Source organism: Hemitrygon akajei, chromosome 29 (assembly GCF_048418815.1).
Source record: "Hemitrygon akajei chromosome 29, sHemAka1.3, whole genome shotgun sequence".
NCBI classification, from domain to species: domain Eukaryota; kingdom Metazoa; phylum Chordata; class Chondrichthyes; order Myliobatiformes; family Dasyatidae; genus Hemitrygon; species Hemitrygon akajei.
In genome coordinates this window covers 17,647,758-17,674,630 of record NC_133152.1, presented here as the reverse complement: position 1 = coordinate 17,674,630, position 26,873 = coordinate 17,647,758, and the positions used below count along the sequence as shown (strand labels likewise).

The window sequence follows — 26,873 nt, the reverse complement described above, 5'->3', positions numbered from 1 at the left end:
GTCCATGCTGAAACAAAGCACAGCAATGTTACGCTGCCTGCTTGCATTTGGCCTTGCTTGCGAATGTGGACCATCGATTCAACTGACACTGAAGACTAGCGGTATGTTTTGATTTCATATTTAGACATTCCCTTTCAGCCATAGTGTTGGCATCTGTTGTGTCTGTGCACAACTACGTTATCAATTAATAAAAGCACGCACACAAGAGATGGCTTTACTGTGTGTGTTCATGTTGCAGTAAGCGAGAGAGAGAGAACAATGTGCATGTGTAGACAACAGCACATGTGCAGACAACAGATCAAATGTAGGGCTAAGTGGGGAGGAGAATCGTGTTAGATAATAGATAGTTGCAAAGGTTCGTGGATTGTGGGAGGGAATATGATATCAGGGTGGATGGAGACCAGAGGACCTCGTCATATTCAAAATGGTAAAGCGCTTGCAAAATGTTTGGGAATAGAATTTTGTAACTCAGCACCCTCTTTTTAAATTTTTTATTTAATCCTTTCATGTTGTAACATGTTAACTGGTATGAATTTTCTCCAACCATTAACAGGCTGTTGATTTTAAAAGATTGGATATGACGAGGTCCTCTGGTCTCCATCCACCGTCATATCATATTCCCTCCCACAATCCACGAACCTTTGCAGTGATCTATTATCTAATACGATTCTCCTCCCTGCGTGCGATTGTTCTCTGTACTACTGGGGGTGGGGACGGTTTCTGCCGCCTTTATTTACACATGTTTCAAATATGAGGAGATAATGAGTCAAATTCTCGAAATCAGGAGATGGAATCTGTGAGAGGCAAAGAAAAACATACAAATTATAGGGATCAACGTATCATTGGTAAATTGTTTACTTCATGAATTTAAACACTACCTGCTGATGTGCTGTCTATAACAACATCAGACCAGCAAACGAGTTTAGTCTGCACTAGCTTATCTCTTAAACATTTTGTTAGATTTTTATGACCACTCATCTCACACTACCAACAGCTTTTGGTACAACTATGTTTCCAGGAATCTTCGGACAATTAATGTAATGATAGTTCTGGCTGTACATGTCTAAAGATGGAGTTGCGTTTGAAACCACTCCCATGCTTTTGTTAATCAGTTTCACCTCACATTGACCAGCTTCTCATTAGCTGAACTACATGAATAAATAGATTGTTGCTTAAACGTCTGTGGTTAAGACTGCAATAAATTTACAATGACAGCATCTTCCAATTGTTTAAGAAGAACACACATGAAGTTACATGCTGACATTATTCAGAGCACCTCTAAGATTTAACTTTTCCAAATTATTTTTTTATACGTGGCACTCAGAAGTCATATCGGTTATTGGCCTGGCCCTTCCTGCAATGAAAGTGACCTCTGTTTTAAAGTGTAGACACTCTACCTAGGAAATGAGAGCAATTCATATCTTCTATGTGGCTGAATTATCCCAACATTGAGAAGTGTTGAAATGCATTTTTGGTGAGCCAGTCAGCTGTGTCATTCAATCTTTCTATGACAGGCAGGTGTTAAGGTAGAAATGTAAACTCATCTGAACTCATAATGTAAATGAAATATTCAATTCGAGGTCATTTCTGAGGAAGGATGTGGAGTTTAGAATCACAGCGCCATCTAGTCCATGATGAACCTATAAACTGCCTAGTCCCATCGACCTGTATCCAAACCATAGCCCTCCATACTCCTCCCATCAACGTTTATGTGTCACCCCTCCTGGGGCATAGGTGACCAACAGCAGCTCCACAGAGCTCGACAGAAGGTTGATCATATGTTAAAGTTAAAGTCTGTCCCGAGTCTTATAGGCAAATCAGGCCGGTGCTTATGCCAGTTTCCATGGCGTGAAGCAACTGAGAGTACAGAGAACCCCCCACAAGATAGGATGTCAGTCTATCGTGAGGTTAACTCCCAGCATTTTGCCGGTACCCATTTTCAGCTGGGTGGACCATAATTTGCGGTTAAGTGCCTTGCTCAAGGACACAACACGCTGCGTCGACTGGGGCTCGAACTCACGACCTTCAGGTCGCTAGTCCAAAGCATTAACCAGTTGGCCACGCACCACACAACTTCAAATGTCTTCCAGGAGCAAATCCTTCCTCCTTCAAGCTTGAGGTCTTTTGAGAGTTCTGCAGCATAGTGTTGATATCCCCGTGTACAACCCTCCTCCTTTTGCAGCCGGGCTTGGAACTGCCCATGGCATTGTTCTCCCATAAACGTACCTATCCAAACTTCTTTTGAATGTTGAAATCAAAATCACATGCACCACTTGCACTGGCAGCTCATTGCACACTCTCAGCACTCTCTGAGTGAAGAAGTTGCCCCTCATGTCCCCCTTAACCATTTTACCTTTCACCCTTAACCCATGACCTCTAGATGCAGTCTCACTCAACCTCAATGGAAAAAGCCTGCTTGCATCTACCCTTTCTATACTCCTCATAATTTTGTATGCCTCTACCAAATCTTCCCTCAATCTTCTGTTTTCTAGGGAATAAAGTTCTAGCCTATTCAATCTTTCCTTATAACTCAGATCCTCCAGTCCCGGCAACATCCTTGTAAATGTTCCCTGTACTCCTCAATATTATTTACATCTCTCCTGTAGGTAAGTGACCAAAACTGCATACAATACTCCAAATTAGTCCTCACTGATACAGCTTCAAAATAGCATCCCAATTCCCAATATAGTTCTATTAATGTGGTCATACCTTTCTTGTTCCTCAGTCAGGGGCGTATCTACGGAAACTCGTGCCTATAGCAAGCACTGAAATTGTGCCCCTGTCCAACATCTGGCACCCATCTTTTAGAAAACTTTTCCATAATATCAGCTCAAAAATACAAGTCATGCTCGTTAATCTTTTGATTAACATATTATGGCACTACCTGAAAATTATAACTGTACCTTCCTTGCTTTCACTGATGCAATTTGTCTATGATGTGATCAAAGTCAATTTTTTTAGCAAGAGGGTGGTGTAAGATTATTGCTAATTTGGTCACACACTCTCAAAAATGTTCTCCACTGCTGGAATAGGTGATATTCAATTGGTGGCTGATCATGAATAAAGTTCAGTCTCAATAAAGTACCTGACCAGAGGCGTGAGAGGATCGGCTTGTTTGTGGGTTTTCCAGGATCAGGAAAGTGACTAATTATGCGGAAAGATCCATTCGCTGTATAAAACCATCTGACATTTTTAGATTGTTGGAGGAAATTGGAGCATCTGGAGAAAACCCCACACAGCAGCAGGGAGAACATGCAAACTCCACACAGACAGCACCGGAGATCAGGATTGATCCCAGGTCATTGGAACTGTGAGTTGGCAATGCCATTAACTTTATCCTGTGCTACCTTTCTGAATGGAAAGATTCTTAGTCACGATCAAGAGTGTGGATGTCACTTTAATTGAGATAATGGCTACAATCTGAATCCAGGATCTCTGTTTGATCAGTTCAGTTATCACAGAGGTGTACAGCATGAGAACAGCTCCCTGATTCACTGAGCTCGTGCGACCATCCAACACCCAACAACGTGAACAACATTTTGTTCTCCCCACATTCCTATCAACTGCCCCAGGTTCCACCTCTCTTCTCTGCACTCTAAGGTAATTTGATGTGTCCTGTAGATCCACCAACTTTCATGTCCTTAGGTTTTGGAGGAAACTGCAGCCTGGATGAAGCCCACACAGTAACAGGGAGGACGTGCAAATTCCACACAGACAGCTCCAGAGATTACCATTGAACTCAAGTCACTGAAACTGTGAGGTGGCAGTACCATTAATTCTGCAGTGTGTCACCTTTCTGAATGTCAAGGTGATTGGTTAACCTGTCACTTTAATTGATAGTTAGAATACTGGGGAACGGCCAGGTGTCACTGTATCACCATCCATCTTGTTTCAATTCCCATTGCCTTGTGCCAAGACCTTGAAAGCACATGTATACTCTTATCAAGTCTTCCCATGACCTTGGGTAGATTGATTCCTTTCTCCATAACACTTGTACACAAACTGTGTGAAATTCAACAGATTAAAAACATTTGGTATTGTCTCCTCCCTCTTTGAGCCTCTGAACCAAGTCTTTCATCTTTTGAGATACGTGTAGTTTGGAGGACTCTAACCGGAGGACTTACTGCACAACTTAAGAATCAGATTACTTATTTTATGTTGAGTATTTATATGAAAAGAACATAGAGATCCAGCACAGAAACAGCCCATCTAGTCCTTGCCATACTGACCCGCTATCCATGTACTTCTCATAAACATTGAAATTGAGCTCACATTTGCCACTTGCGCCGGCAGCTCATTCCACCCTCTCATGACCCTCTGAGTTCAGAAGGTGCCCCTCATGTTCCCTTTAAACGTCCCACCTTTCACCCTTAACCCATGACCTCTTGTTGTAGTCCCATCCAACCTCGGTGGAAAAAGACTGCTTGCAGTTACCCTATCTATACCCCTCATAACAGCACTATTAACTTATTATTCATTTAGTTCCCTTCCTCCCACCCACCTTGTTCTCTCTGGGGCTTCCTCAGAACATTGATCAAGGGATATATTTTTAAAAAATATACATAGTATTGACAAGATTGGGAAGGAAGGGGTAGAAGAGGCTGTTACCACTAAGTTCCCTTACTTGCTCCAGATTGTTAACCAGATTCACTTGATAAGAGGTAAAAAGAAACTTACTTCCTAATCTGATCAATCGTTATAGCACTGAGCCAAAATCAGGAGATGCCAACTGTAGTTAAAAGGTTCAACTGAACAGATCAGGAACTTTCACCATTTCTTTCCTGTATTTTGTTCTTTGTGCAAATGAATGAAAATTTCTAACATCGTGAACACAAGGAAAATGAAACAATGACAAAGGAAACGCTAATAATTACCCTGTAACTGGGTGCACAAGATTGACTATCTGGGGGGTTCAGAAGAGAAAGAGGTGGTAGACGCACGTGCAAAAACAAGGTTTAAGAGGCACCTACAGAGGAGATAATGCTGGAAACCAGTGGAGTGTCCAACCATGTGAATCTCCAGCTATTTGGTGAAACTATTACATGTCAGACAAAGAAGGATATTTTGCCTCTAACTGCTACAGACAGCAATTTGGCCTCTTCTATCACATAGAATCCTTTCATCTAATCCACCATTCCACCCCACCCCCATCTTCTCCCACTTTAAGCTAACTTGCTTTCCTTCTTTCCCAGTACTGATGAAGAGTCTTGCAGCCGAATGATTTACTTTGCTTCCCCTTCCATTGTTACCGTCTGATCAACTGAATATTCCCAGCATTTTCCAGGTTCTTACCATAGAACCATAGAACATTACAGCACAGAAACAGGCCTTTTGGCCCTTCCTGGCTGTGCCAAACCACTTTTCTACCTGGTCCCACTGACCTGCACCTGGCCCATATCTCTTCATACACCTCTCATCCATGTACTTGTCCAAGTTTTTCTTAAATGTTAAAAGTCAGCCCGCATTTACCATTTCATCTGGCAGCTCATTCCACACTCCCACCACTCTCTGTGTGAAGAAGCCCCCCCCCCCCCATGTTCCCTTTAAACATTTCCCCCTTCACCCTTAACCCATGTCCTCTGGTTTTTCTCTCCCCTAGCCTCAGTGGAAAAAGCCTGCTTGCATTCACTCTATCTATACCCATCATAATTTTATATACCTCTATCAAGTCTCCCCTCATTCTTCTACGCTCCAGGGAATAAAGTCATAACCTATTCAACCTTTCTCGGTAACTCAGTTTCTCAAGTCCCGGCAACATCTTTTTATATGTTTTTTAATATGTTCTTTTTATATGTTTTTTAAACACTTTACTTTGGAAGCGTCTAATAAGCCTCTGTGCTCTGAATGTCGGCGACTGATCTAACAGTCCTTCAGCCACGGAACATTGTGTGGAGTGCCGCACAGTATCATTGCCCGGGAGGCTGGACTGCAAAACACCTGAGGTGATGCATAAACAGTGTAGCTCACTTGATGACAAATCCACTTGGGTATGGTGTGCTAGTCTTCATTAGTTGGGGAATTGACTCCAAGAGCCATGAGGTAATGTTGCAGCTCGATTAAAGTCTGGTTAGATACTGTGTTCAGCTCTGGTCACCTCATTCTGGCAAGGATGTGGAAGCTTTCGAGAGGGCACTGAGGGGATTAACCAGGATGCTGCCTGGATTAGAAGGCATATCTTATGAGGAAAGGTTGAGTAAGCTTTGGGGTGAAGGAAGATAAGGGGTGACTTGATAGAGGCACATAAGATATTAAGAGGCGTAGTTGGAGTAGATGTCCAGCACCTTTTCCTCAGGGCAATTTGAGAGGGCTTACTTTTAAGGAGATTGTAGAAAAGCATAGTAGGGGGTGGGTATCAGAGGTAGTTTTTTTACACAGAGTGGTAAGTGCATGAAACACGCTGCCAGGGGTGGCCATAGAGCCAGATACATTGGGGACGTTTACAAGACTCTTAAGTCGGCACACTAATGAAAGTAAAATAGAGGGTTATCTGGGAAGGAAGGGTTTGATTGGTCCTGGAGAAGGTTAACAAGTTGGCACAACTTTGAGGGCCAAAGGGCCGGTACTGTCTTATGTTCTGTGTTTGGCCCGGTTCTGTTCGGTGTTGCTTGCTGCTCTGCAATGTCTCCTCAGCTCCATGCCGAACTGAGGCTCTGTACTGCTCCGGCTACAGTGACGTCTAGGTTCACCTCTGTGCTCACACACCATTTACCCAGCTTTGCGATGAATTGAGGCTGTGACCTCCTCCAGCTGCAGTGACGCCTGGCTCTGTGTCTTTTGTAAAACTCCAGTTCTGAGGCTATTTGCTTACGTTATTGTTGGCATGATTTGTTCTCCCTCTCCTCTGCCCCCCATTATCTCAAAAGCATTTCAGTAATTTTCCATGGCAGTTTAAATGAAGAGCACACCTTTGTGTACACAAGAACGATAAAAAGTTCCCGCAGCTAAAGAAAGAAATTGGTGGATACAGCCCAGTGTGCCACAGGCAAAGCCCTCCCCAGCATTCAGCACATATGCAAGCCCTCCTCAAGAAAGGAGCATCCATTATCAATGACCCCTGTCAATCAGGTCATGCTCTCTTCTCATCACTATCATTGAGCAGGAGGAGTCACAGAAGACTTAGGTGTCTCACCACCGGGCTTAGGAACAGCTGTTATCCCTACAATCACCAGTCTCTTCAACTGGTGGGATAATTTCACTCCCACAACTCTAAAGTGACTATGACCTACAGACTCATTTTCAAGGACTCTTTCCAGGTCAAATTCTCAAATTTTTTTTTTTTTTTGCACAGTTTGTCTCCTTTTGCACACTGCTTACTTGTCAGTCTTTGTTTATGTACAGGTTTAGTAAATTCTACTGTCTTCTTTTTTTTCCTGTAAATACCTCCAGTAAAATGATTCCCAGGGTAGTATATGGTCACATTTATGTACTTTGATCATAAATTTACTTTGAACTTTGAAATTTTGAATCATACCAGAGACCATTTAGTCGCAGGCCGTTTGTCCTGGTAAAATGGTGCCCTGACAAGAACCCTTGGCTCAGTGTCAGCAAAATGAAAGAAGCTGGTTATTGACTTACAGGAAGGGGACAGTGCACGTGATCCTGCTTACACCATGGGTGCTGAGGTTGAGAGGATTGAGAGCATCAAGTTCCTAGGAGTAACCATTACCAACAGCCCGATCTGGTCTGATCACATAGACGGCCTGGCCAAGAGAGTGTACCAGCAGCTCTACTTCCTCAGGAGGATCAGGAAATTCACTATGTCTCCACTTGCCCTGAACAACTTTTATAATTGCACCATCCAAAGCATTCTATTGGGATGGCAAATAGCCCGCCCTCGAAACTGACGAGAGCAGTGGTCGCAGCTCAGCACGTTGCAGAAATCAGCTTCCCCTCCATGGACTCTGCCTACGTTTCTTGCTGCCTCAGTAAAGTGGCCGGCATTATCAAAGACCTCACCCAACGGGGAGAAGAGACCGACAGCATTACCACCAGGCTCGAGGACAGCATCTATCCCACTGTTATAAGACCACTGGATGTACCTCTTGTACGAAATGATTACCCCTTGACCTCACAATCTAACATGTCGTGGTCTTCCACCTTATTGTCTGTCTGCACTGCATTTTCTCTGTAACTGTTACACTTCATTCTGCCTTTCCCCTGTACTACCTCAAAGTATTGATGTGACGAAATAATCTGTATGGATGGCATGCAAAACAAAGTCTTTCCTTACCTTGATACAAATGACAATAATAAACCAATTTATCAATTATCTTGTTTAAAGTTCTGTACAAATTGTCCTGGACAATGAAGGTGAGCAAAAGCAATCAAAGAAAAAACTGCAGATGCTGATTTAAAAAACTGCAAAAGCAGATCACAATCTATCCATCTTGGCTCAGTTTTTCCCTTTCTACTAGTATAGCCTGACCCACACCCCTGCTATTAGCAACACTCAATTCAGATAAGGGAATATAATTTGGCTCTGTTTATTCATTTGATCTCACTCTATCAGAGATATCACCACCCCACCTTCTGCTCTGCAATAGAAACTTTTTTGTAGTCTCTCATTCTCAGTTCTAACCAGTATGAAACCTTAACTCTGTTGGGATTGGCACTGCTATTGGTTTGTTCTTGTCACATGTACCAAGAAACAGTGAAAAGCTTGTCTTTCATACTGTTCATAAAATCAAATCATAACACCGTGCATAGACTATAACAAATTAAGACAATGCAGAATAAAGCGTAAAAGCTTCAGAGAAAATTCAGATCAAGTAAACAATAAAGTACAAGATAGAGTCTATCTCATCGTGGAAGACTGTAACATCAGGACAGCGAGTTGCTGGTCTCCCCTCTCACAGCTGCAGGAGCGACCTCTCTCTCCCTATATGGTTGGAGGGATGTAGGGAGGGGAAGGGGAGGGTCGATGATACTGCTGCTTATGTTTGGGAGAAGGAGGGGAGTTTTGGGGTTCTGATGCTTCTATTATTCATTCTTTGGGGTTTCTTGTTTTGTGGATGTCTGCGAGGAGTAAGAATTTCAGGTTGTATATTGTATACATTCTCTGATATGAAATTGAACCATTTGATTTGAAGAGGTCTCTTCAGGATTCTGTTAACAGTAGGATAGAAGTTGTCCTTGAACCTGGAGGTATGTGCCTTCGGGCTTTTTTAAAAATCTTCTGCCTGATGGGAGAATGGAGAAGATCTGGGGCAGGTGGGGTCTTTTGGTTTTTCTGGCTTCTTTACTGAGGCAGTGAGAAGTATAGACAGAGTCTTTAGAAGGGAGGCTGGTTGGTTTCCATGAGGTGCTGAGCTGTGTCCACAACTCCCTGCAGTTTCTCACACAAAATGCTGGAGAAAATCAGCAGGCCAAGCGGCATCTATGGAAAGGACCACAGTCAACCTCCCCTCTCCCCCTCCTTTTAAATCTACACCTTGTCTTTTTTTCTCCAGTCATGCTAAACGGTCTCGGCCTGAAACATTGACTGTACTCTTTTCCATTGATGCTGGCTGGCCTGCTGAGGTCTTCCAGCATTTTGTGCTTGTTACTTGGATTTTCAGCATCTGCAGGTTTACTCTTGTTTTCTCTGCAATTCTTGTGGTCTTGTGCTGAGTTAGTGCCATACCAAACTGTTATGCATCCAGATAAAATGCATCGATAAAAATCGGTAAGGGCTGACGGGGCATACCAAATTTCCTTAGCCTCCTGAGGAAGAGGAGGGTGCTGGAGATCTTTCTAGGCCATGGCACCAATGTGGTTCAATCAGGACAGAGTATCAGTGACATTCACACCTGGGAACCTGAAGCTCCAAACCCTCTCAACCTCAGAAGCATTGACATACACAGGAGCATGTGCACCAGCCTCCTTTCCGAAGGCTAAGGATGAAACCCAGGATGTTGGAATTCTGAGTGGTTCACTTCCCACTGCCTTTACCATTTTCCACCTTGAAGAAAAAACCCTGGTTTTAATTTCAATCCAAACAGAAAATTAGGATACGTACACGGGGGGGGGGGGGGGGGGGGTAGTCTAGTTTCTCATTCTCTATATTTCCTTCTCTTTTACCCCTCCTTTTCTGTGCCTCCATAATCATGTCAGACTTGATTGGATTGGTGGATTAATTGTGGTCATGTGTGGGTGAGTGCTGGAGACTCTGGGGAATTGACAGGAATGTGGGAGAATGAAATAGAACAAATATAAGTGAATGTTTGAATGGAATTTGTGAGCCAAAGGACCTGTTTCCAAAATACATCACTCCATAAATCCAAGTGGATGAAGGATATACTTGCTTCCCTCTTCCTACCTCCTCTGCTTGCTTTCTGAACCATTGATATCACTTCTCATTTTGTCTGTTGTCTCTACCGTTTTTTCTCTCTCTTTAATTAGAAATCTCTCTCTATATGTCTCCTCCCCCCCCCCCACCATTCTTCTGCCTTTCTCTTCTCATCTTGATAGATTTTTAAATTTTCCTTTATTGATCTAATCTCAGTTATTTTTCCTTCAAGGTAAGACAAGGGTCTCAGGACTTGTTCTCATGGTGTGGAAAAATTGTGCAGCCAATCAATATTTACCAAACTCAATTAGATGTTATTTTCCCACAATTAAGATCATGTCATTTTTTTCTGAAGGTCAGTTTTTTTTTCATAAGGTATAAATACAGATCACAGAACGTGTGTGGAAGCCCCACAGCAAATTGCAAACATGATCCGTTGTGCCTTGGCTGCGTTGCTTATCGCAACAGGTGAGTACAGTATCTTTGAGATCACGTTTAGTTTCCTTCTTCATTGCGGTTCAAGGGAATTCAACTTCAGTGCTTTTCACGGAATGAAGAACTCGTTTGCCCCTCCGAGTCCAGAAGCCAGATGTCCACCAATTCTTCAATTTCAGGTGGCAGGCCAAGAGGTAAAGGAGAAGGAATGGAAATGGCTTTATAGGGGGACAATCTATAAAATCGGACAGTATTTTCAATAAATAGTGAAAATAGTGTAGAGAGAAGATAGTTATAAATCAATAAATAGCCTGTAATTCTATTAAAAAGATCTGTTGATTAGCTTATAATTGTTCTAAAATTTCTGACCCAAACGTGCCTCTGTCATAACTTGCAGATGAGTTCAGTGCTAAGCTGTGGAAGATTCAGGAGTTGGTTTATCCTAGGTTTCATTCCAAACCAATCAAGAATTGTGAAACAAGCCATAAAATCTCTCAGACAGGTGAAAATGGTGAAGAATCTAGGGAATGGTGGAAACACAAAAACTTTGAAACTGACACAATGTCTTCTTTTGCAGTCTACGGTTGTGGTACTCCTGCCTACCAACCCATCCTCTCCAGGGTAGTGGGTGGTACAGATGCTAGACCCAACAGCTGGCCATGGCAAGTATGTCAACCCTCAAACCAAAATGGTTTCATATTTAAAGTGTTAAAACTGTTGAGCTGTGGCATCTCATTTGCTGCAAGCACGATACTTGTGAACAGCATCACGCAGATCAGGAGTGACGTTATGAGTCACTGCTCCCAGCTAAATCTCACCAAAGTGGAACCAGTGGGATTAACAAACCCAGAGCTTCAGACCCTGATCTGTACTTCGTTTTCATTAACGGAAGAGCAGACACGTTAATGTTAAACAAGAATAACATTAACTCTAATTGGCAGTCATACAGATGAGAACGATGAGAAGAGTAAAGAAAATGATCTCCCTCTCTGTTTGCACTGGGGTACAATTGCTACCCATTCTTCTGTGGGAATCCATTTTTCATATAGGATTCCTGGAATCTGAAATATTTGACAATAAGCTGCCCCCACACTTCTTCCCACACCACCATCCCAGGCCCCAGACAGTCCTTTCAGGTGAGGCGCCACTTCACCTGCGAGTCAGCTGGGGTGATATACTGTATCCGGTGCTCCCGATGTGGCCATTTATACATTGGGGAGACCCGCCGCAGACTGGGAGACCGTTTCGCCAAACACCGGCAATCAGTCCTCCAGCAGTGGCGGGATCTCCCTGTGGCCACACACTTCAATTCCACAGACCACTCCCACTCCGACATGTCTGTCCATGGCCGCCTCTACCGTCAAGATGAGACCTTATCTCCCGCCTAGGTAGCCACCTACCTGCCGGCATGAATATCCAACTCACAGACCTCCGTTGATACCCCTGCCCCCCACTTACCCCCATCCCTATCTATTATTTTAGTCTGGTTCTCTTTCTCTCTCTTTTCCCCCCTCACTATAATCACCCCCCAGCCCTACCTTTCTTTCTCTTTTATTTCCCATAATTCTCCACCTTCCCCCTAGCCCATTTCCCTCCAGCCTATCATTTCCCAGCTCTCTACTTCATCCCTCCCCCCACTTCTTATCCCCCCTCGACCATCCCATGTTACTTCACTCCTGATGAAGGGTCACTACCTCCTCCCATAGATGCTGTCTGGCCTGCTGAGTTCTGCCAGCATTTTGTGTTTTTATTTATTTCCAGCATCTGCAGATTCACTCATGTTGCCCAAGTTATCATTGCTTTATGTGACTGGGCCAATTGTAATGTCCCTGCATTCAGGTAAGGTGATGATTCTGGCATAATACCAACAAATATAGGAAGAACACTGAGAAAATGTTCTCTAGGAAATCATTTGCATTACGTTGATTTCCCTCATTACACATTTTTTTGAAGATGAACATTTGAATTTCTTGCAGGTCTCCCTCCAGGTGTCTAGAGAAGGTCGCTGGGGTCACATCTGTGGGGGATCTCTCATTGATTCAAAATGGGTTATGACTGCAGCACATTGCATAAAGTAAGTTTCTTGTGTTAAGGTGGAGTTGATGGGCTACTCGCTAAGACTGTTCATGTGGTTACATCTTGTTACATTGCTTGTGCTAGTCTTGTAGCTCAGTTTTTGTGGAACTGCCATCAACAGCAATTACGTTTACTTGAAACCCTCAATCACAGTGGATTAAGGGATTTGAGTACAGAGCTGCGTCTCCCAGGTAATCACTTAGCAAAGTGGAGCAGACACATCAACCTCGCATTGATAATTACTGACCTCTCTATCCTTCCGTTCACGTGGGAGAGCATGGGCAGGCAGATGTTGTAGAGCAGCTGGGAGAAGTAGCGCCAGGAACAGGTGAGCAGCTATGAATAATAATAATCTGACCAAAGGCAGCAAGATGGCGACCCGAGGCAGCCATTCTGGGAGCAGCTCGGGAAAATAAAGGTAAACTGCAGCAGCAGACCACTCAAGTAGATAATGCACTAGGCGTCAGGCAGTTGGGAGGAATAATTGAAGGAATAACCCAAAAGAAGAAAAGACAGCCAAATGGTTAGAAGAAATTGAAATTGCACAGTCCAAATGATAAACACAAACGTCATCAGTGGAAATTTTCAAATTCAGAGGAAATAATGAAATTGCCAATGGAAGTTGAAGGACTACAGCAAAACCAGTTAGAGTTAAAATGTGGCTGGCAGATCCTTGTCAAGAAATGGAGCAGGACTGGGATGTTTAATACTTAACACCCAGAGAACTGGAGCTGCAAGTTGTTAAAACAGAAAGCTTACTACGGCCATTGGTCGGCTTGTAAGAGATGCTTTCAATGATTAGTCAGTACACGTTGCCCAATGTTACAAGGAAAACTAATGACTATCTTGAACCTGAATAGATAGCATTAGGTGAATCGTCAGCTTCCAATTGAAGATGCGAAGCTCATGTTGCTGAATTAAACAAAACACTCCCTTAGAGAGTAGAAGGGATGGAGAGTTTTCAGAGCCACCTCTCAGTGAGTGAGAGATATATTTCAGGAGTGGCTGGAGTGTGGCTGACAAACTCAGGCAAACTATAGTAAATCACCGTGTAGAGTTTTAAAAAGACAAGCAATTAATATTCAGGCAATGCTAGAGCTTTCCCAACAGAACCAAGAGCAAAACAAGGTGACTGAGACTAGAAAAATGTAGCCTGGTAAAGGAACAAGACAATCTTTCAGGACAGGAATTACAAAGTATTGCTTGTTGTTTGGAAATGACAGAGGGACCGGCACGAAAATATTCAACCTGCATGACTAACAGCATGAGGGCATGCAGCAGAAAGGACACCACAGGCTGAGGTCGTAAAACATTGATTATCAAGCACCTTTCACACCAGATGATGTTAGCTGACCACATGAAGTCTTTAACGATACTATGGACATTAAAAGTATGATCTCCTTAAGATCCCAGGAATGCTGTTGAATTTGTGAACAATTATTTTGACTTGGAGTTGGCATTCAGGCTCAAGGCTAAGGATTAGAAAGTGTGGGAAGATTTAGATATGTAGAGGAATGTGTAGAGTGGATGGTAATTATTCATATAACAATGCTGCAGCAAGGCAGTTGCAAGCTAGGGAACATCCTAGCTGAGGTGAAGACCACATCGAACGTGAGGAAGCAGAAAGGGGGAAGCATAGTTCGGGAAAACAAGTTGATAGGTTTTTGATTAGAAAGGGCATCAACGTTACGGTGAGAATGCAGGAGAATGAGACTGAGAGGGATAATAAATCAGCCATGATGGAACGGCAGACTCAATGGACTGAGAGGCCAATTTCTGCTCCTGTTGGCTTATGCGTCTTATGGTCTTCAGCAGAAACATAGAAATAATAATTACAAGATCTAGAATATTGAAAAACCAAGAGGAAAGATTTGGCTATAGAGGAATATTCCACAGAATAAGAAGAGTGAAAGAGGCACCTGCTTCTTCGATGCGTGGCCCAGTTGTGTATGGATTTATGACAGTTTAGTCTGCTTTGATTTATTTGTATATTCATACTTCACAATTTGAACACAACAGATCTAAATTGGGTTTATTACAGACCAAACTAAACATGTTCATATTCCCAGACGTTAACACAGTTGTGAATGTGTTAATGTCTGGGAATATGAACATGTTATTAATGTAAATGCCTGACTGGTATTGTGCATACAATGTCTATGCAAGTTTTCAAAAGCACCAAAACATGCAAGTTTATATTATACACATAATGATATATCAGTGTAATTAAGGAGACTGTTTTGAAAAGGGTATTTGATTTTCGATATTCATATTTCATCAGATGCTATCTGACCTGCTGAGTGTTACCAGCATTTTCTCTTTTTACTCCAATGAAAGCCATTTATCTCTTAAAACAATGTTCACTCCTTTCTTAGTGTAGTGGATGTCTGTGGGGTATGCTTTGCTTATGATGGCTGGTGAGTTGCTCGGAATATCACAGGGTTATCTCTTATAACATTGATTGAACTGTGCTTGCAGTTTTCAATTGAACACCAGAGCCACAAATAAGGCTGTGTTTACCTGATGCTCTCACACCAAATGAGACGGTGTAAACCTCAGGCGTAGATAACAAGAAGACCCAACTGGGCACTGCATTCCTGGTTGACTTGAACATGAGCAGCATTCATTTTAGGTTGTGTATGCAAAATGGTACTTTGATTTATGAACCTCAGAGAGGTGTTCATTGCAAATGTTGTTTGAATGCCTATATCAGCATCAAGAAACCGCAGCGAATTATAGAACATAACCGTTTGCTGAGCCTGCGTAGGGGTTCAGTGTGACACTGGTGTGACATTTTGCATTCTCTGCCAGCTTGCCTGCTGAATGAGTGGCATTTTGTTGCTGAGGTGAGTCAAGTTCTTTTTTCTCTGCAGTAGAGTGGTTTTGGACAGCCTGTCATGCAGTTCCAGTGCCATGTTAAGCACAGTCCTCCCAACCTCAGTCATACTGAGATGATCCATTCACAGCCCCTCAGGCCAAAGGAAGCTTCATTCCATTGGCGCACAATGAATTCCTAATTTCACGGCTGGGAATGAAAGAGGGCTCTGTCCCACTATCCTCGCCATTCTCCAAGTGGTTCAACATACATAAAAGAGTTGCTAATTGTGTAATGCTGGGGCTGATTTGGAAGCCTTCACAATGCTTACAGCACTGATTTCTTCTCACAGTACAAAGTACACCTACAGAGTGGGTCTCGGCAAGCAGGTCCTCTCAGAAGATGAAGCGGGCTCTGTCTATGTTCCAGTTGAGAAGATGTTCCGTCACGAGAAGTTCAGCATGATCTTTGCTGCCAATGGGTCAGTAGAAGAGAAACATAGCTAAATGAGAAAATGTTCTTCATTCCTCTCCTCCGACTGTTTGTTCTTGTTCTGGCAAAATGGAGTGTTTGACTGATAGATTAAACCTGCTCAACAAGAAATTAGGTAAATGAAGGAAGGAAAAAATGGGGTTATGTTGCCGTCACAAGAAGGGAGGTGGGAGAAGGCGCAATCTGAGAAAAATTATGGTACGGATATCTTGGTCAAGTGGCCCATAGCTCTGCTTTAAATCCTTTGTAGTGTCTAGTTAAAATATTCATCACAAATATATCTGTGATAGGAATTTGATACCCAGTACCTAAAGGGTGGTAGAGGCAGAACCCAATTTCTGTTTAAACCAGATTTGGATGTGTACTTGAAAAGCCACAGCCTGGCTTGCTGTGGGCCAAGTGTTGAAGGAGGGATGAGATCAAATGTCTTTTTATTGACTGGTGATATCCTGAATAGACTCATTGTATCATTCTAAGTAGAACTCAAGCATTGCAGTAATCACATTGACTCACAACAGCACAGTCTACAAGTGTAATAAACAGGGAGATTAACCATACACCTTTAGCCCAGCCAATGGTGCCGATACCACAACATTGGTTATAAATCCATTCTTTTTCTTACAGTAACTCTTCTACATTTTGTCCAGGGGGAGAACCTGGATCTCCATTCATGCCTCCTTACACAGTTATTTTCTGACTTCAATTACACTGTCAATGAGGTATATCAATTTCAGGTCTGAACTCCTCACTGTAAATGAGGGAATTATTCTAGCAGATCTCTCATTCACTGAAAACTGTATGTCCTTAGCTTTGTGGATAATAAAACAAGTAAAAGCAGATAGGAGTGAGTTGGAATAGTCAAAATATAAGCTATGTATGAGGATTTCAGCAGTAAGTGATCTGAGGAAGATTCATAGCTGGGGTGAAGCGATAGAAGGTTTAGGCCATGACATGGAGATACAGTCCAAAGCTCATACCAGATATGACATGAAGGCTGGAGATGCAAAAGTTCATTTCTGGAACATTCCCAGGGAGAGGGATGGAGAAGATGGTTAGGGAAAGCAGACTGTGATGGGGATAGTTCAAATTTCGAAGTACATTTATTATCAAAGTATTTATACCATATGCAACCTTGAGATTCATCTTCTTGCAGGCAGCCACAAAACACAGAAACACAAAATAATCCATGACAAAGCCCTTCACAGCAAAGACCATCAAACATCCGATGCATGAAAAAAAGAATAAGTCGTGCAAACAACAACAACAGAAAACAAAAAATAGACAGAACATAAACCGCAGAGTCCCTGAAAGTGAGTACACAGCCACAGAGCCAGTTCAGCACTGCGACGATGCAGGAGCCCGATGGCTGCGGGCCACAGCTGTAGAGTCAGCTCAGTGCCGAGACAAATAGAGCTTCACGGACTAGAGATTTGAACACCGGTTCGACTTCGCCCTCACCCTTGATGCCTTTATCTTTTCAATCTGGCTTGGTTCTTAAATCACCTTAATAACATTGGTTCGTGTTTCACTCTCGGGCCCAGGTCCCACTACTGCAGTCCAGCCCAAAGTTTCAATCCATCCTGAAGTCCACTCCAGCAATGACTGCCATAGCCATACCTACATTCTCGAGAGTTCATTTCGCCGAATCCTTCAGGATAACACAAAAATGCTAGGTCATCTGGATGGTTCAAAAGCACAACTCCCAAAGGAAAATAACAGGATGCAGATTGCAGAGATCATAGTCCAGAGAAAGTATATTATTAGAATAATTAGTAGTTTTGTTAGCTGCCTGCAAAACTTCACTGTATATTGCCAGTGCTATCCTGGTCACATTGAATACAGCTGATATTTAAGGTGTTAGGCACTGCCACCTTAGATAGCAGCTTCAGAAAACTGTGTGCTGGGATGTAAAGATCAATACTGAATTATTTTTCTTCCTTTTTCCCAGTTATGATATTGGTCTTCTCAAACTTGCTGAACCAGTGGTCCTGACCGACAAAATTGAATTGGGATGTATCCCTGCCGCTGGCACTATTCTTTCCAATAACTACAGCTGTTATATCACTGGCTGGGGATTGCTGAAGGGTGAGTTGATTAGTTATACAAAAAACAGGAATATATATGTAATAATGCAGTGCTTCACAACAAGTGTATCTAAGCTTTGGACCAAATGTGTTGGCAAGACTATGCAATTCAGCTGCTTTGGACTTCAATTACATAACAGTTAACTGTGGCAAAGTTTCACAACTTTTTGCAAATCTTTATTGATGCTCTTATTTTAGTTAATGTGCTGGCGGCTCGTGGAATCTGGATACAAACAATTGTATTAGAGCATAATAAGACAAAGAACCAAAAAGTCCATGAGAAAAGATATTACTCAAAGAAAACAGAAGAATGGCCAGCTACAATACACTGTGGGTGAAGAAAAAGTTGAGGTCAAAATTGAAACAAAAAGGAAATCGCGTATTTTAAGCATAGATGATGGTTGATAGTAAAACAGAAAACATAAAGGTTAAAGAAAAACAAAAGGAATGGCATTGTGTGGACCTGAGGTTTTTTTTTAGCTAATGCTGATTGGGATCTTGTTGTAGGACTCATTTACTGTATCTATTTTCTATCTGTATTGTACTTTGTGTTGTGCACCATTATGCTAGTTAGTCACGTAGGTTGGGGTGTGGTAGAAGCAAAGAGATTTGTTACACATTTGTGCTTTGTCTCTAGTTTGGGTAGCGCTAGGGAGCGATTCGGGGGTGATTTCTTTTTGTTGACTGCTTAAGTCCACTGAAGTTCACTTAAGTACGTTTAAACGCTAAGAATGTTTATTTTGTTATATCACTAATTTTAGTTCCATCAGTTTTTATCACTTTAAGATTGTTTGTTTTGCTAGTTCCTTAATAAAAGATCAAGTGTAGTCTTTGACTTTGGAAACTTGTTGTTGGATTGGAGAGTGCATCATACGGGGTGGACCCCCTCCCCACCCGGCTTAGTCTCGAAGCAGTGTTAGTTTGTTTGAGTGACCGCTACACTTGTCACAGCATTGACAAACCATAATAAAACACGTTTTTCAGGATCAGCTCACCTGAAACGTAGAAAAATTTTGTAAACTTTGGCAGAATTTTCACAACTCTGAAAGGAACTAAGGTAGAAAGCTTAGCCTAATCCTTTCATTGCTCAGGGATGAGAAACATCTGCAAAGTTAGAGGGATTAACTCACTTCACCTGATTCAACAGTTTACTGTACTTCAGTTGGTGCAGTGTGAGAGTGATGGGCTAGATAAAAAGGATAATTCTCTTTGGCAGAGCAGGGGGGAAGGAGCAGTTTGTCAAGATTAGCATCAACAAATATTAGTGGTGTGAAATGTTGGAATTCTGTTGCATTATATTGCTGCTGGAGACAACTTAAACCTAGGCTTTTCACATCCTCCATATGAATAACCTCTGCAAAGTTATTTGAATATTGGTTTAAACTAGTCTTAGAAGACAATTAAAAAAAGTCTATCTGATCAATAAGAGCGTCTCATACTTGAGAAGGTGATGGATGCAGTTAGTGTGCTTCAATTTTATTTCTTAGCTTCTTTCAGATTCTGTGCCCACTATCCTCCCAACTCTGGTTCGGGTTCCTCCCAGAAGACAACTATCCGTTAGCTTCATGTGCCCTCTATTTCCATGCACAATGCGATAATCAGTCTATTTTCCAAACACAGTGAATGCCGTGCTTTTCACATGTAGCGGCATCACTCCAGACTTCATACAGAAGGTAATAAACACTTGACTGAGGAAGAGAAGACTGTGGCTCAGAAGTGTTGACGTGTGGCCAAGTGGTTAAGGCTTTGGGCTAGCGATCTGAAGGTCGTTAGTTCAAGCCTCAGCCAAGGCAGTGTGTGTGTCCTTGAGCAAGGCACTTAGCCACACCCTGCTCCTGCACGTTTATAGCCCAGTGGCAGCGATTGGTGCAGTATGGACAAGACAAGACAAGAGTAGGGAACTGAAGTGGATGCAGCAGTAATAAGGTGCTCCATAGTCAGGGGTCAGATAGGCAATTCTGTGGAAGCATAAAGGAAACTCGGATGGTACCTTGTCTCTCAGGTGCCAAGGTCTGCAATGTTTCTGAACGCATCCACAATATCCTGAAAAGGGAGGAGGTCCTGAAAAAAGAATACAGGGAGTTGGGGAGGAAGTTGAGAATCAGGATCTTAAGGATAGTAATCTTGGGATTGCTGCTTGTGCCACATGACAGTGAGGATAGGAATAGAATGAGGTGACAGATAAATGTGTGGCTGAAGAATTGGAGCAGGGGGCAGGGATTCTGATTTCTGGATAATTGGGCCCACTTCAGGGCAGGTGGGGCCTGTACAAAAGGGACGGGTTGCACTTGAATCCAAGGGAACCAATATTCTTGCGGGCAGATTTATTAGAGCTGTTTAAAGTGGTTTAAACTTTATGGCTGGGGATGGGAATCAGTATGATAGAGCTGAGGATGATCCAGCAGGTTAACAAGTAGATGATGGGTGTAACATGAATGTAAGGAAGGGCAAGCCAATGATTGGGTACAAATGCAAACAGAGTAAAGAGCTAAATTGTACCACAGAGGCAAAATTCAAAAGGGCAAAGGATGCAGGACTGAAGGTGCTATATTTAAATGCACGTAGCTGTTGGAATAAGTTGGACAAACTTGTGGCGCCATTACAGATTGGTCGGTATGATGTGGGCATCACTCAGTCATGGCTGAAAGAAAGCCATAGTTGAGAGCTTAACATCAAAGGATATAATTTATATCCAAAGGACAGACAGGAAGGTATAGGGGTGGTGTGGCTCTGTTGGTAAGAGATGGAATTAGATCTTTAAAAAGAGGTGACATAGGGTCAGAGAATGTTGAATCTTTGTGGCTGGAGTTAAGAAATTGCAACGGTAAAAAACATTATGGGAATCATATATAGGCCTCCAAATAGTAGCGAAGGGATTGAATTTGAAAAGGGGCCAGATGGACTACATCCCAGAGTCCTGAGAGAGGTTTCTGAATAAATAATGGATGCATTGTTCATGACCTTTCAAGAATCACATGATTCTGGCAAGGTTCCAGAGGACTGGAACCTTGCAAGTGTCACTACACTCTTTAAGAAGGAAGGAAGGCAAAAGAAAGGAGATTATAGACCAGTTAGCCTAACCTCAGTGCTTGGGAAAGTGTTGGAGTCTATTATTAAGGATGGCATTTTAGGGCAGTTGGAGACTAATGATAAAGTAACTCAAAGTCAGCATGGTTTCTGTAAGGGGAAATCTTGCCTGACAAATCTGTCAGAGTTCTTCGAGGAAGTAACAAGCAAGATGGACAAAGGAGAGGCGGTGGATGTCATTTATTTGGATTTTCTGAAGACATTTGATAAGGTGCCAAACATGAGGCTGCTTAACAAGATAAAATCCTATGGTGTTACAGGAAAGATACTGGCATGGATAGAGGAATGGCTGACAGGCAGGAGGCAACGAGTGGGAATAAAGGGGGCCTTTTCTGGTTGGCTACCAGTGACAAGTGGTGTTCCTCAGGGGTCGGTATTGGGGCCGCTACTTTTCACGTTGTCTGTCAATGATTTGGATAATAGAAATAATCGCTTTGTGGCAAAGTTTGCGGATGATATGAAGATAGGTGGAGGGGTAGGTAGTGCTGAGGAAGCAATGCGATTGCAGCAGGACTTAGACAAATAGGAAGAATGGGCAAAAAGTGGCAAATAGAATACAGTGTTGGGAGATGTATGATTTTGCATTTTGGTAAAAGGAACAATAGTGTGGACTATTATATAACTGGCGAGAAGGTTCAAACATCAGAAGCGCAGAGGGGTTTGGGAGTCCTCATGCAAGACTACCAGAAGGTTAATTTACAGGTGAAGTCTGTGGTAAAGAAGGCAAATACAATACTAGCACTTATTTCAAGGGGAATAGAATATAAAAGCAATGAGATAATGCTGAGCCTTTATAAGACACTACTCAGCTGCACTTATTGTCAACAGTTTTGGGCCCCATATCTCAGAAAGGATGTGTTGTCATTGGAGAGTGTCCAGAGCAGGTTTACAAGGATTATTCAGGGAATGAAGTGTTAACATATGAGGAGTACTTGGCAGCTTTGGGCCTGTACTCACTAGAATTTTGAAGAATGTGAGAGGGATCTCATTGAAACCTACTGAATGTTGGAAATTCTAGATAGGGAGGATACGGAGAGGATGTTTCCTGTGGTGGGCGTATCCAGAAATAGAGGGCACAGTCTCTAATTTGAGGGGTGGCCTTTCAGAACGGAGGTAAGGAGGAATTCTTTTAGCCAGAGAGTAGCGAATCTGTGGAATCTGTGGAGGCCAAGTCCGTGGGTCTACTTAAGGCAGAAGTTGATCATTTCCTGATTGATCAGGGCATCAAAGGACATGGCGAGGAAGCAGGTGTATGGCAGCGTGTTGTGTTCTTGAGCAAAGCACTTAACCACGCATTGCTCCAGTCCACCCAGCTGAAAATGGGTACCGGCAAAATGCTGAGGGTTAACCTCGCAATAGACTGGCGTCCTATCCGGTGGGGGGCGGGGGAGTCTCGTACTCTCAGTCACTTCACGTCAAGGAAACTGGCATAAGCACCAGCCTGATGAGCCCATAAGGCTCGGGACAGACTTTAACTTTAACTAACTAGCAGGTGTATGGGGTTGAGTGGGATCCAGGATCAGCCATGATGGAATGGTGGAGCAGACTCGATGGGCTGAATGGCCTAATTCTGCTCCTATATCTTATGCTCTTGATACCTGGATATTACCTGGTCTCTCTGTTACAGATCCCATCTGATTTTCCAACTTTTTCCCACTGCTTCCACACTTTGCTTTCTGCTCGCCTCCTCAAAGCATTCCTGCTCCATGGGTGCTGGTCACCCTCCAAAACCTAAATCAAGCCACAAATGAGGGGCAGAAAATCCTTCAGTCATGGCCACATCTCACTTGTGAAGTCTTGTGTCAAATCCCCACATCTGCTTTGCCCAGCCGTGGGTTGAAGTAGGAACACCAGCTGATTTCTCCCCCTTTCTGACCAATATATTATAGAGACTTATTACAAGGATCAGTTCCACCACTCAAGCTTTAGGTAAAAATGTTTCACTAACTGCCAGCTCTCTGACATGTCAGGAGTGCATGTAGATTCCAGGACATTATAGAACAAAGAACATAAAGTAAGTATGCAGATTATAGAACAGTGCAGCAAGTATAGGCCATTCCACACTCAAAGTTGTGCTGACCTATAAAGACCTACTCCACCATCAATCAAACCCTTCCCTCCTACACAGCCCATAACCCTCCATTTTTCTTATATCCATGTGCCTATCTAAGAGTCTGTTAAATGCCCCTAATGTATCCATCTCTATACCACCCCTAGAACTCCATTCCAAGCACCTACAGCTCTCTGTGTGAAAACCATGCAGACACCTTTCCTCTAAATCCAAGTTTACTGGCACAATCATTCATTTTCACTGCTGTTACATCTTCTTTTGTTCCACAAGTTTCTCTGAGTCAATATAATAGACTTGACTTTCGAGGGCATAATCTAGAATTCTAATGAGATTGGGTGGGGCTGCCACCTGAGATCAAGGGTTAAGGGTGAAAGGTCAAAGGGGGACATGAGGGGAGACTTCTTGATTCAGAGGGTCGAGAGAGTGTAGAACAAGTGGTGCATGCGAGCTCAATTTCAATGTTTAAGAGAAGTTTGTCAGGTACATGGATGGTAGGGGTATGGAAGGCCATAGACCTGGTGCAGGTCAATAGCAGTCAAGTCAAGTCAAGTCACTTTCTATTGTCATTTCGACCATAACTGTTAGTACAGTACACAGTAAAAACAAGACAACATTTTTCAGGACCATGGTGCTGAAGGCAGATTAAATGGTTTGGCATGGACAAAATGGTCCAAAGGGCCTGTCTCTGTGCTGTACTTTTCTATGATGCTATGACTCTACATTGTGGGAATTATCAGATGGGTGTTGGGGGGTGGTGGTTGAATTACTGAGGATATCATCCACCAAAAGGGAGATCAAATCCAAGTTCAGTGTGTTTTTTAAATACCCCAAGGCACTTGTTGAAACAGACCATTTGTTCTCCTGGTATCTTGTTCTAGCTACATTACTTTGTAACAGTCAATGATCGGTCTTGAGCCCTCCCTGGGATGACTTTATCATAAAGAACACTCCAATTGGATTTTGAGAGTACACATAGCAAAATCTATAGAACAGAGTGTCTGGCAGTAGCAGCTTTGAACATATTATTACCATTTAAACATCATTGCCAATTTCTCATTGCTAACTGATTTGGTTGCTTTCCAGCTGGTGGTACTACTGTATCTAATGTCTTGCAACAAGCTTACCTGCCTGTCGTGGACTACGCCACTTGTTCCCAGCCCTCCTGGTGGTGGTTTATGGTAAAGAAATCAATGGTGTGCGCTGGCGGAGATGGAGTTATTTCTGGATGCAATGTAAGTTGACCTGCAGAAATTGCCCATCGTTTATTTACAGGCATCATTGACAGACACCGAGCTCCTCTGCAGCAACTGTACTCTGTTTCTGTACCCCACCAGGGAGATTCTGGAGGCCCCTTGAACTGCCAGAATGCTGCAGGTGCCTGGGAGGTGCACGGAATTGTCAGCTTTGGATCGTCCCGCTGCAGTGAAAAGAACAAGCCAACTGTCTTCACCCGTGTGTCTGCCTACAATGAATGGCTAACTGAGGTACCCTAACCAATCTTAAATATGGAACAGTACAAGAACCCATGATGTCTTTACTAAATGCAATACCAAGTTAAACTAATCACATTTCTCCATTTCCTGCTTATTAATGTGACTCACAACCTCTTTAACACCACTGTCATATCTCTTTCCATTTCCACCCCCGCCAGCCTATTCCATTCTCTGTAAAAACTTGCCAAGAACATCTCCTTTAAATTTTCCCTTTCTCCTCTGAAATGCACGCTGTCTCCTACTTCATATTTCTGGCATGGGGAAAGGATTCTGACTGTCTACCTATCTAGGTCTCTTAATTTTATTGATCTATCAAGTCTCCCCTCAGCTTCTCAAACTTGCCCAACCACTCCTTATAGCCCATGTCCTCTAATGCAAACAGAATCCTGGTGAACCTCTTCTGCACCCTCAGATATCAATGGTCACTGAAGTAGCAAGGGATAGTGATATCCTTTAACAGTACATTTGCTCCAGCTCTTCTATGACTGCTGGATATCCATCTACCACTGCTATCACATTTCTTCCATCACGGTCAAGTCCTTCCCCGGCTGTCTCCTAACCAAACACAGTTCTCACATTCCATTGAAATTTGTGTACCCCCCCCCCCAATACTCTTGGAATTCCCATTTTCCTTCATTTCACACCTGATGGATGCCCCACCAGCTCCCAAGGGACATGTTCTGAAATTTCCTCCATAATGCACTTAGCATTTTATTCACTCATTAAAACATGCCCCCAGCTAAGCTTCGTGGCACCTGTTATTATGTGGTTCAGTGTCAAAACTGGTTCAGTAATGCTCCTGTGAGGTGCCTTGACTATATTAAAGATGATGTGTAGAAATAAGTTCTCAATACTGGCTACAAGGAAATAACTAGAAAGTTGAGGCTCCTTTCTCCTGACCACAGAACTTTCTATGTTGGTATGGGAATTCCACACAGGTGGTCTACAGCTCATTAAAAGTACTGCCGACCGAGAGAGTTAAAGTGAAATTGTGAGGAGACTGTACTTGGACCCAAAATAGTGCAGAGTTTTTGCCCATCATTTGCAGGGATGGTATATTGAGACAGATTGTACCATCAGCCTTCGATGGAAAACATCTGCTGTTGACTTTCCTGACACTTGTTTAGAACAGGAACCCATCAAGTATATTGAGGCAGCTCCTGCAATACTAAGTCATTGTCAACGTGATTCTGATTTCGTAACTCTGGAATCTACTCCAAGTTAGCCCTTTCTTCCCTGTGATTAGCACACCTGGTCACCTGGGATTTCAGGAAAAATGCTAGAGACTAAGTTTATGCAAAACCCTCTTCCAGCCACATAGGAGGGCTACACCGATATCCAGGATGGCTTGAAATTGTGCAGCATGTCAAGTACTTTCTAAAAACTGCATGGAGTACCTGGGCAGGTCAATAGCATCAAACAACGTTCCATGAGTATCTGGATGCTCCTTCTGTAGCCCATGCCATGTATGGAAGTTCCTTTAAAACTTACTACAAGGCTGACGAAGCCAACCACCTCAAAGAGCAACAGGGTAGGATTGTTATGGGGCTAATGTTAAGAGAGATAAAATGGCACAAGGGATAGTACTATGTCGCATGTACCCTCAGAGGCAGCTGTCCCATCCGGATGCCCGAAGAGGATAGTACTGATGAGGGACTGAAAAGAAAAGTAACCACTGTCTAAGGAAGTGGAACCAGTAGTTATAATTGGAATTATTTTAATTACTGATTAAAGCTGTTTAAGTGTCCAACTAGAAATGGAGGTATTGTCATTTAAGCATCACTAAAGTTAAATATTGTTTGATTCAGATTGTGAGTTGTTAATCACATGTTAGTCAAACCCATACATTCATCAAAAGAAAACTTTTCATCCAAGAGTTAGATGAAGAGTGTATTTAAAATTGATCCTTTAACAATTTATTTTGAGAAAGCTATTCTAAAAAAAGTTCTTTTACTTTACAGAAAATGATGAACAACTAGCGTGATTTACTCATAGATTGAGAAGACTACAAACATCTGCAAAACAAAAATAAATGTACTCATAAAAGATTAAA

General features: G+C 42.6%; 1 protein-coding gene across 1 annotated transcript; it reads left to right on the top strand.

The window, feature by feature from the left end:
* Positions 1 to 26,873, top strand: LOC140718258 (chymotrypsin-like elastase family member 2A). Its single transcript, XM_073031764.1, has 10 exons — positions 1 to 101; positions 3,197 to 3,310; positions 10,643 to 10,735; positions 11,280 to 11,368; positions 12,679 to 12,776; positions 15,946 to 16,074; positions 18,034 to 18,170; positions 24,411 to 24,559; positions 24,662 to 24,811; positions 26,782 to 26,873. Exons 1-10 carry the CDS (start codon positions 5 to 7, stop codon positions 26,797 to 26,799), a joined length of 1,074 nt encoding a protein of 357 aa, XP_072887865.1. The 5' UTR covers positions 1 to 4; the 3' UTR covers positions 26,800 to 26,873.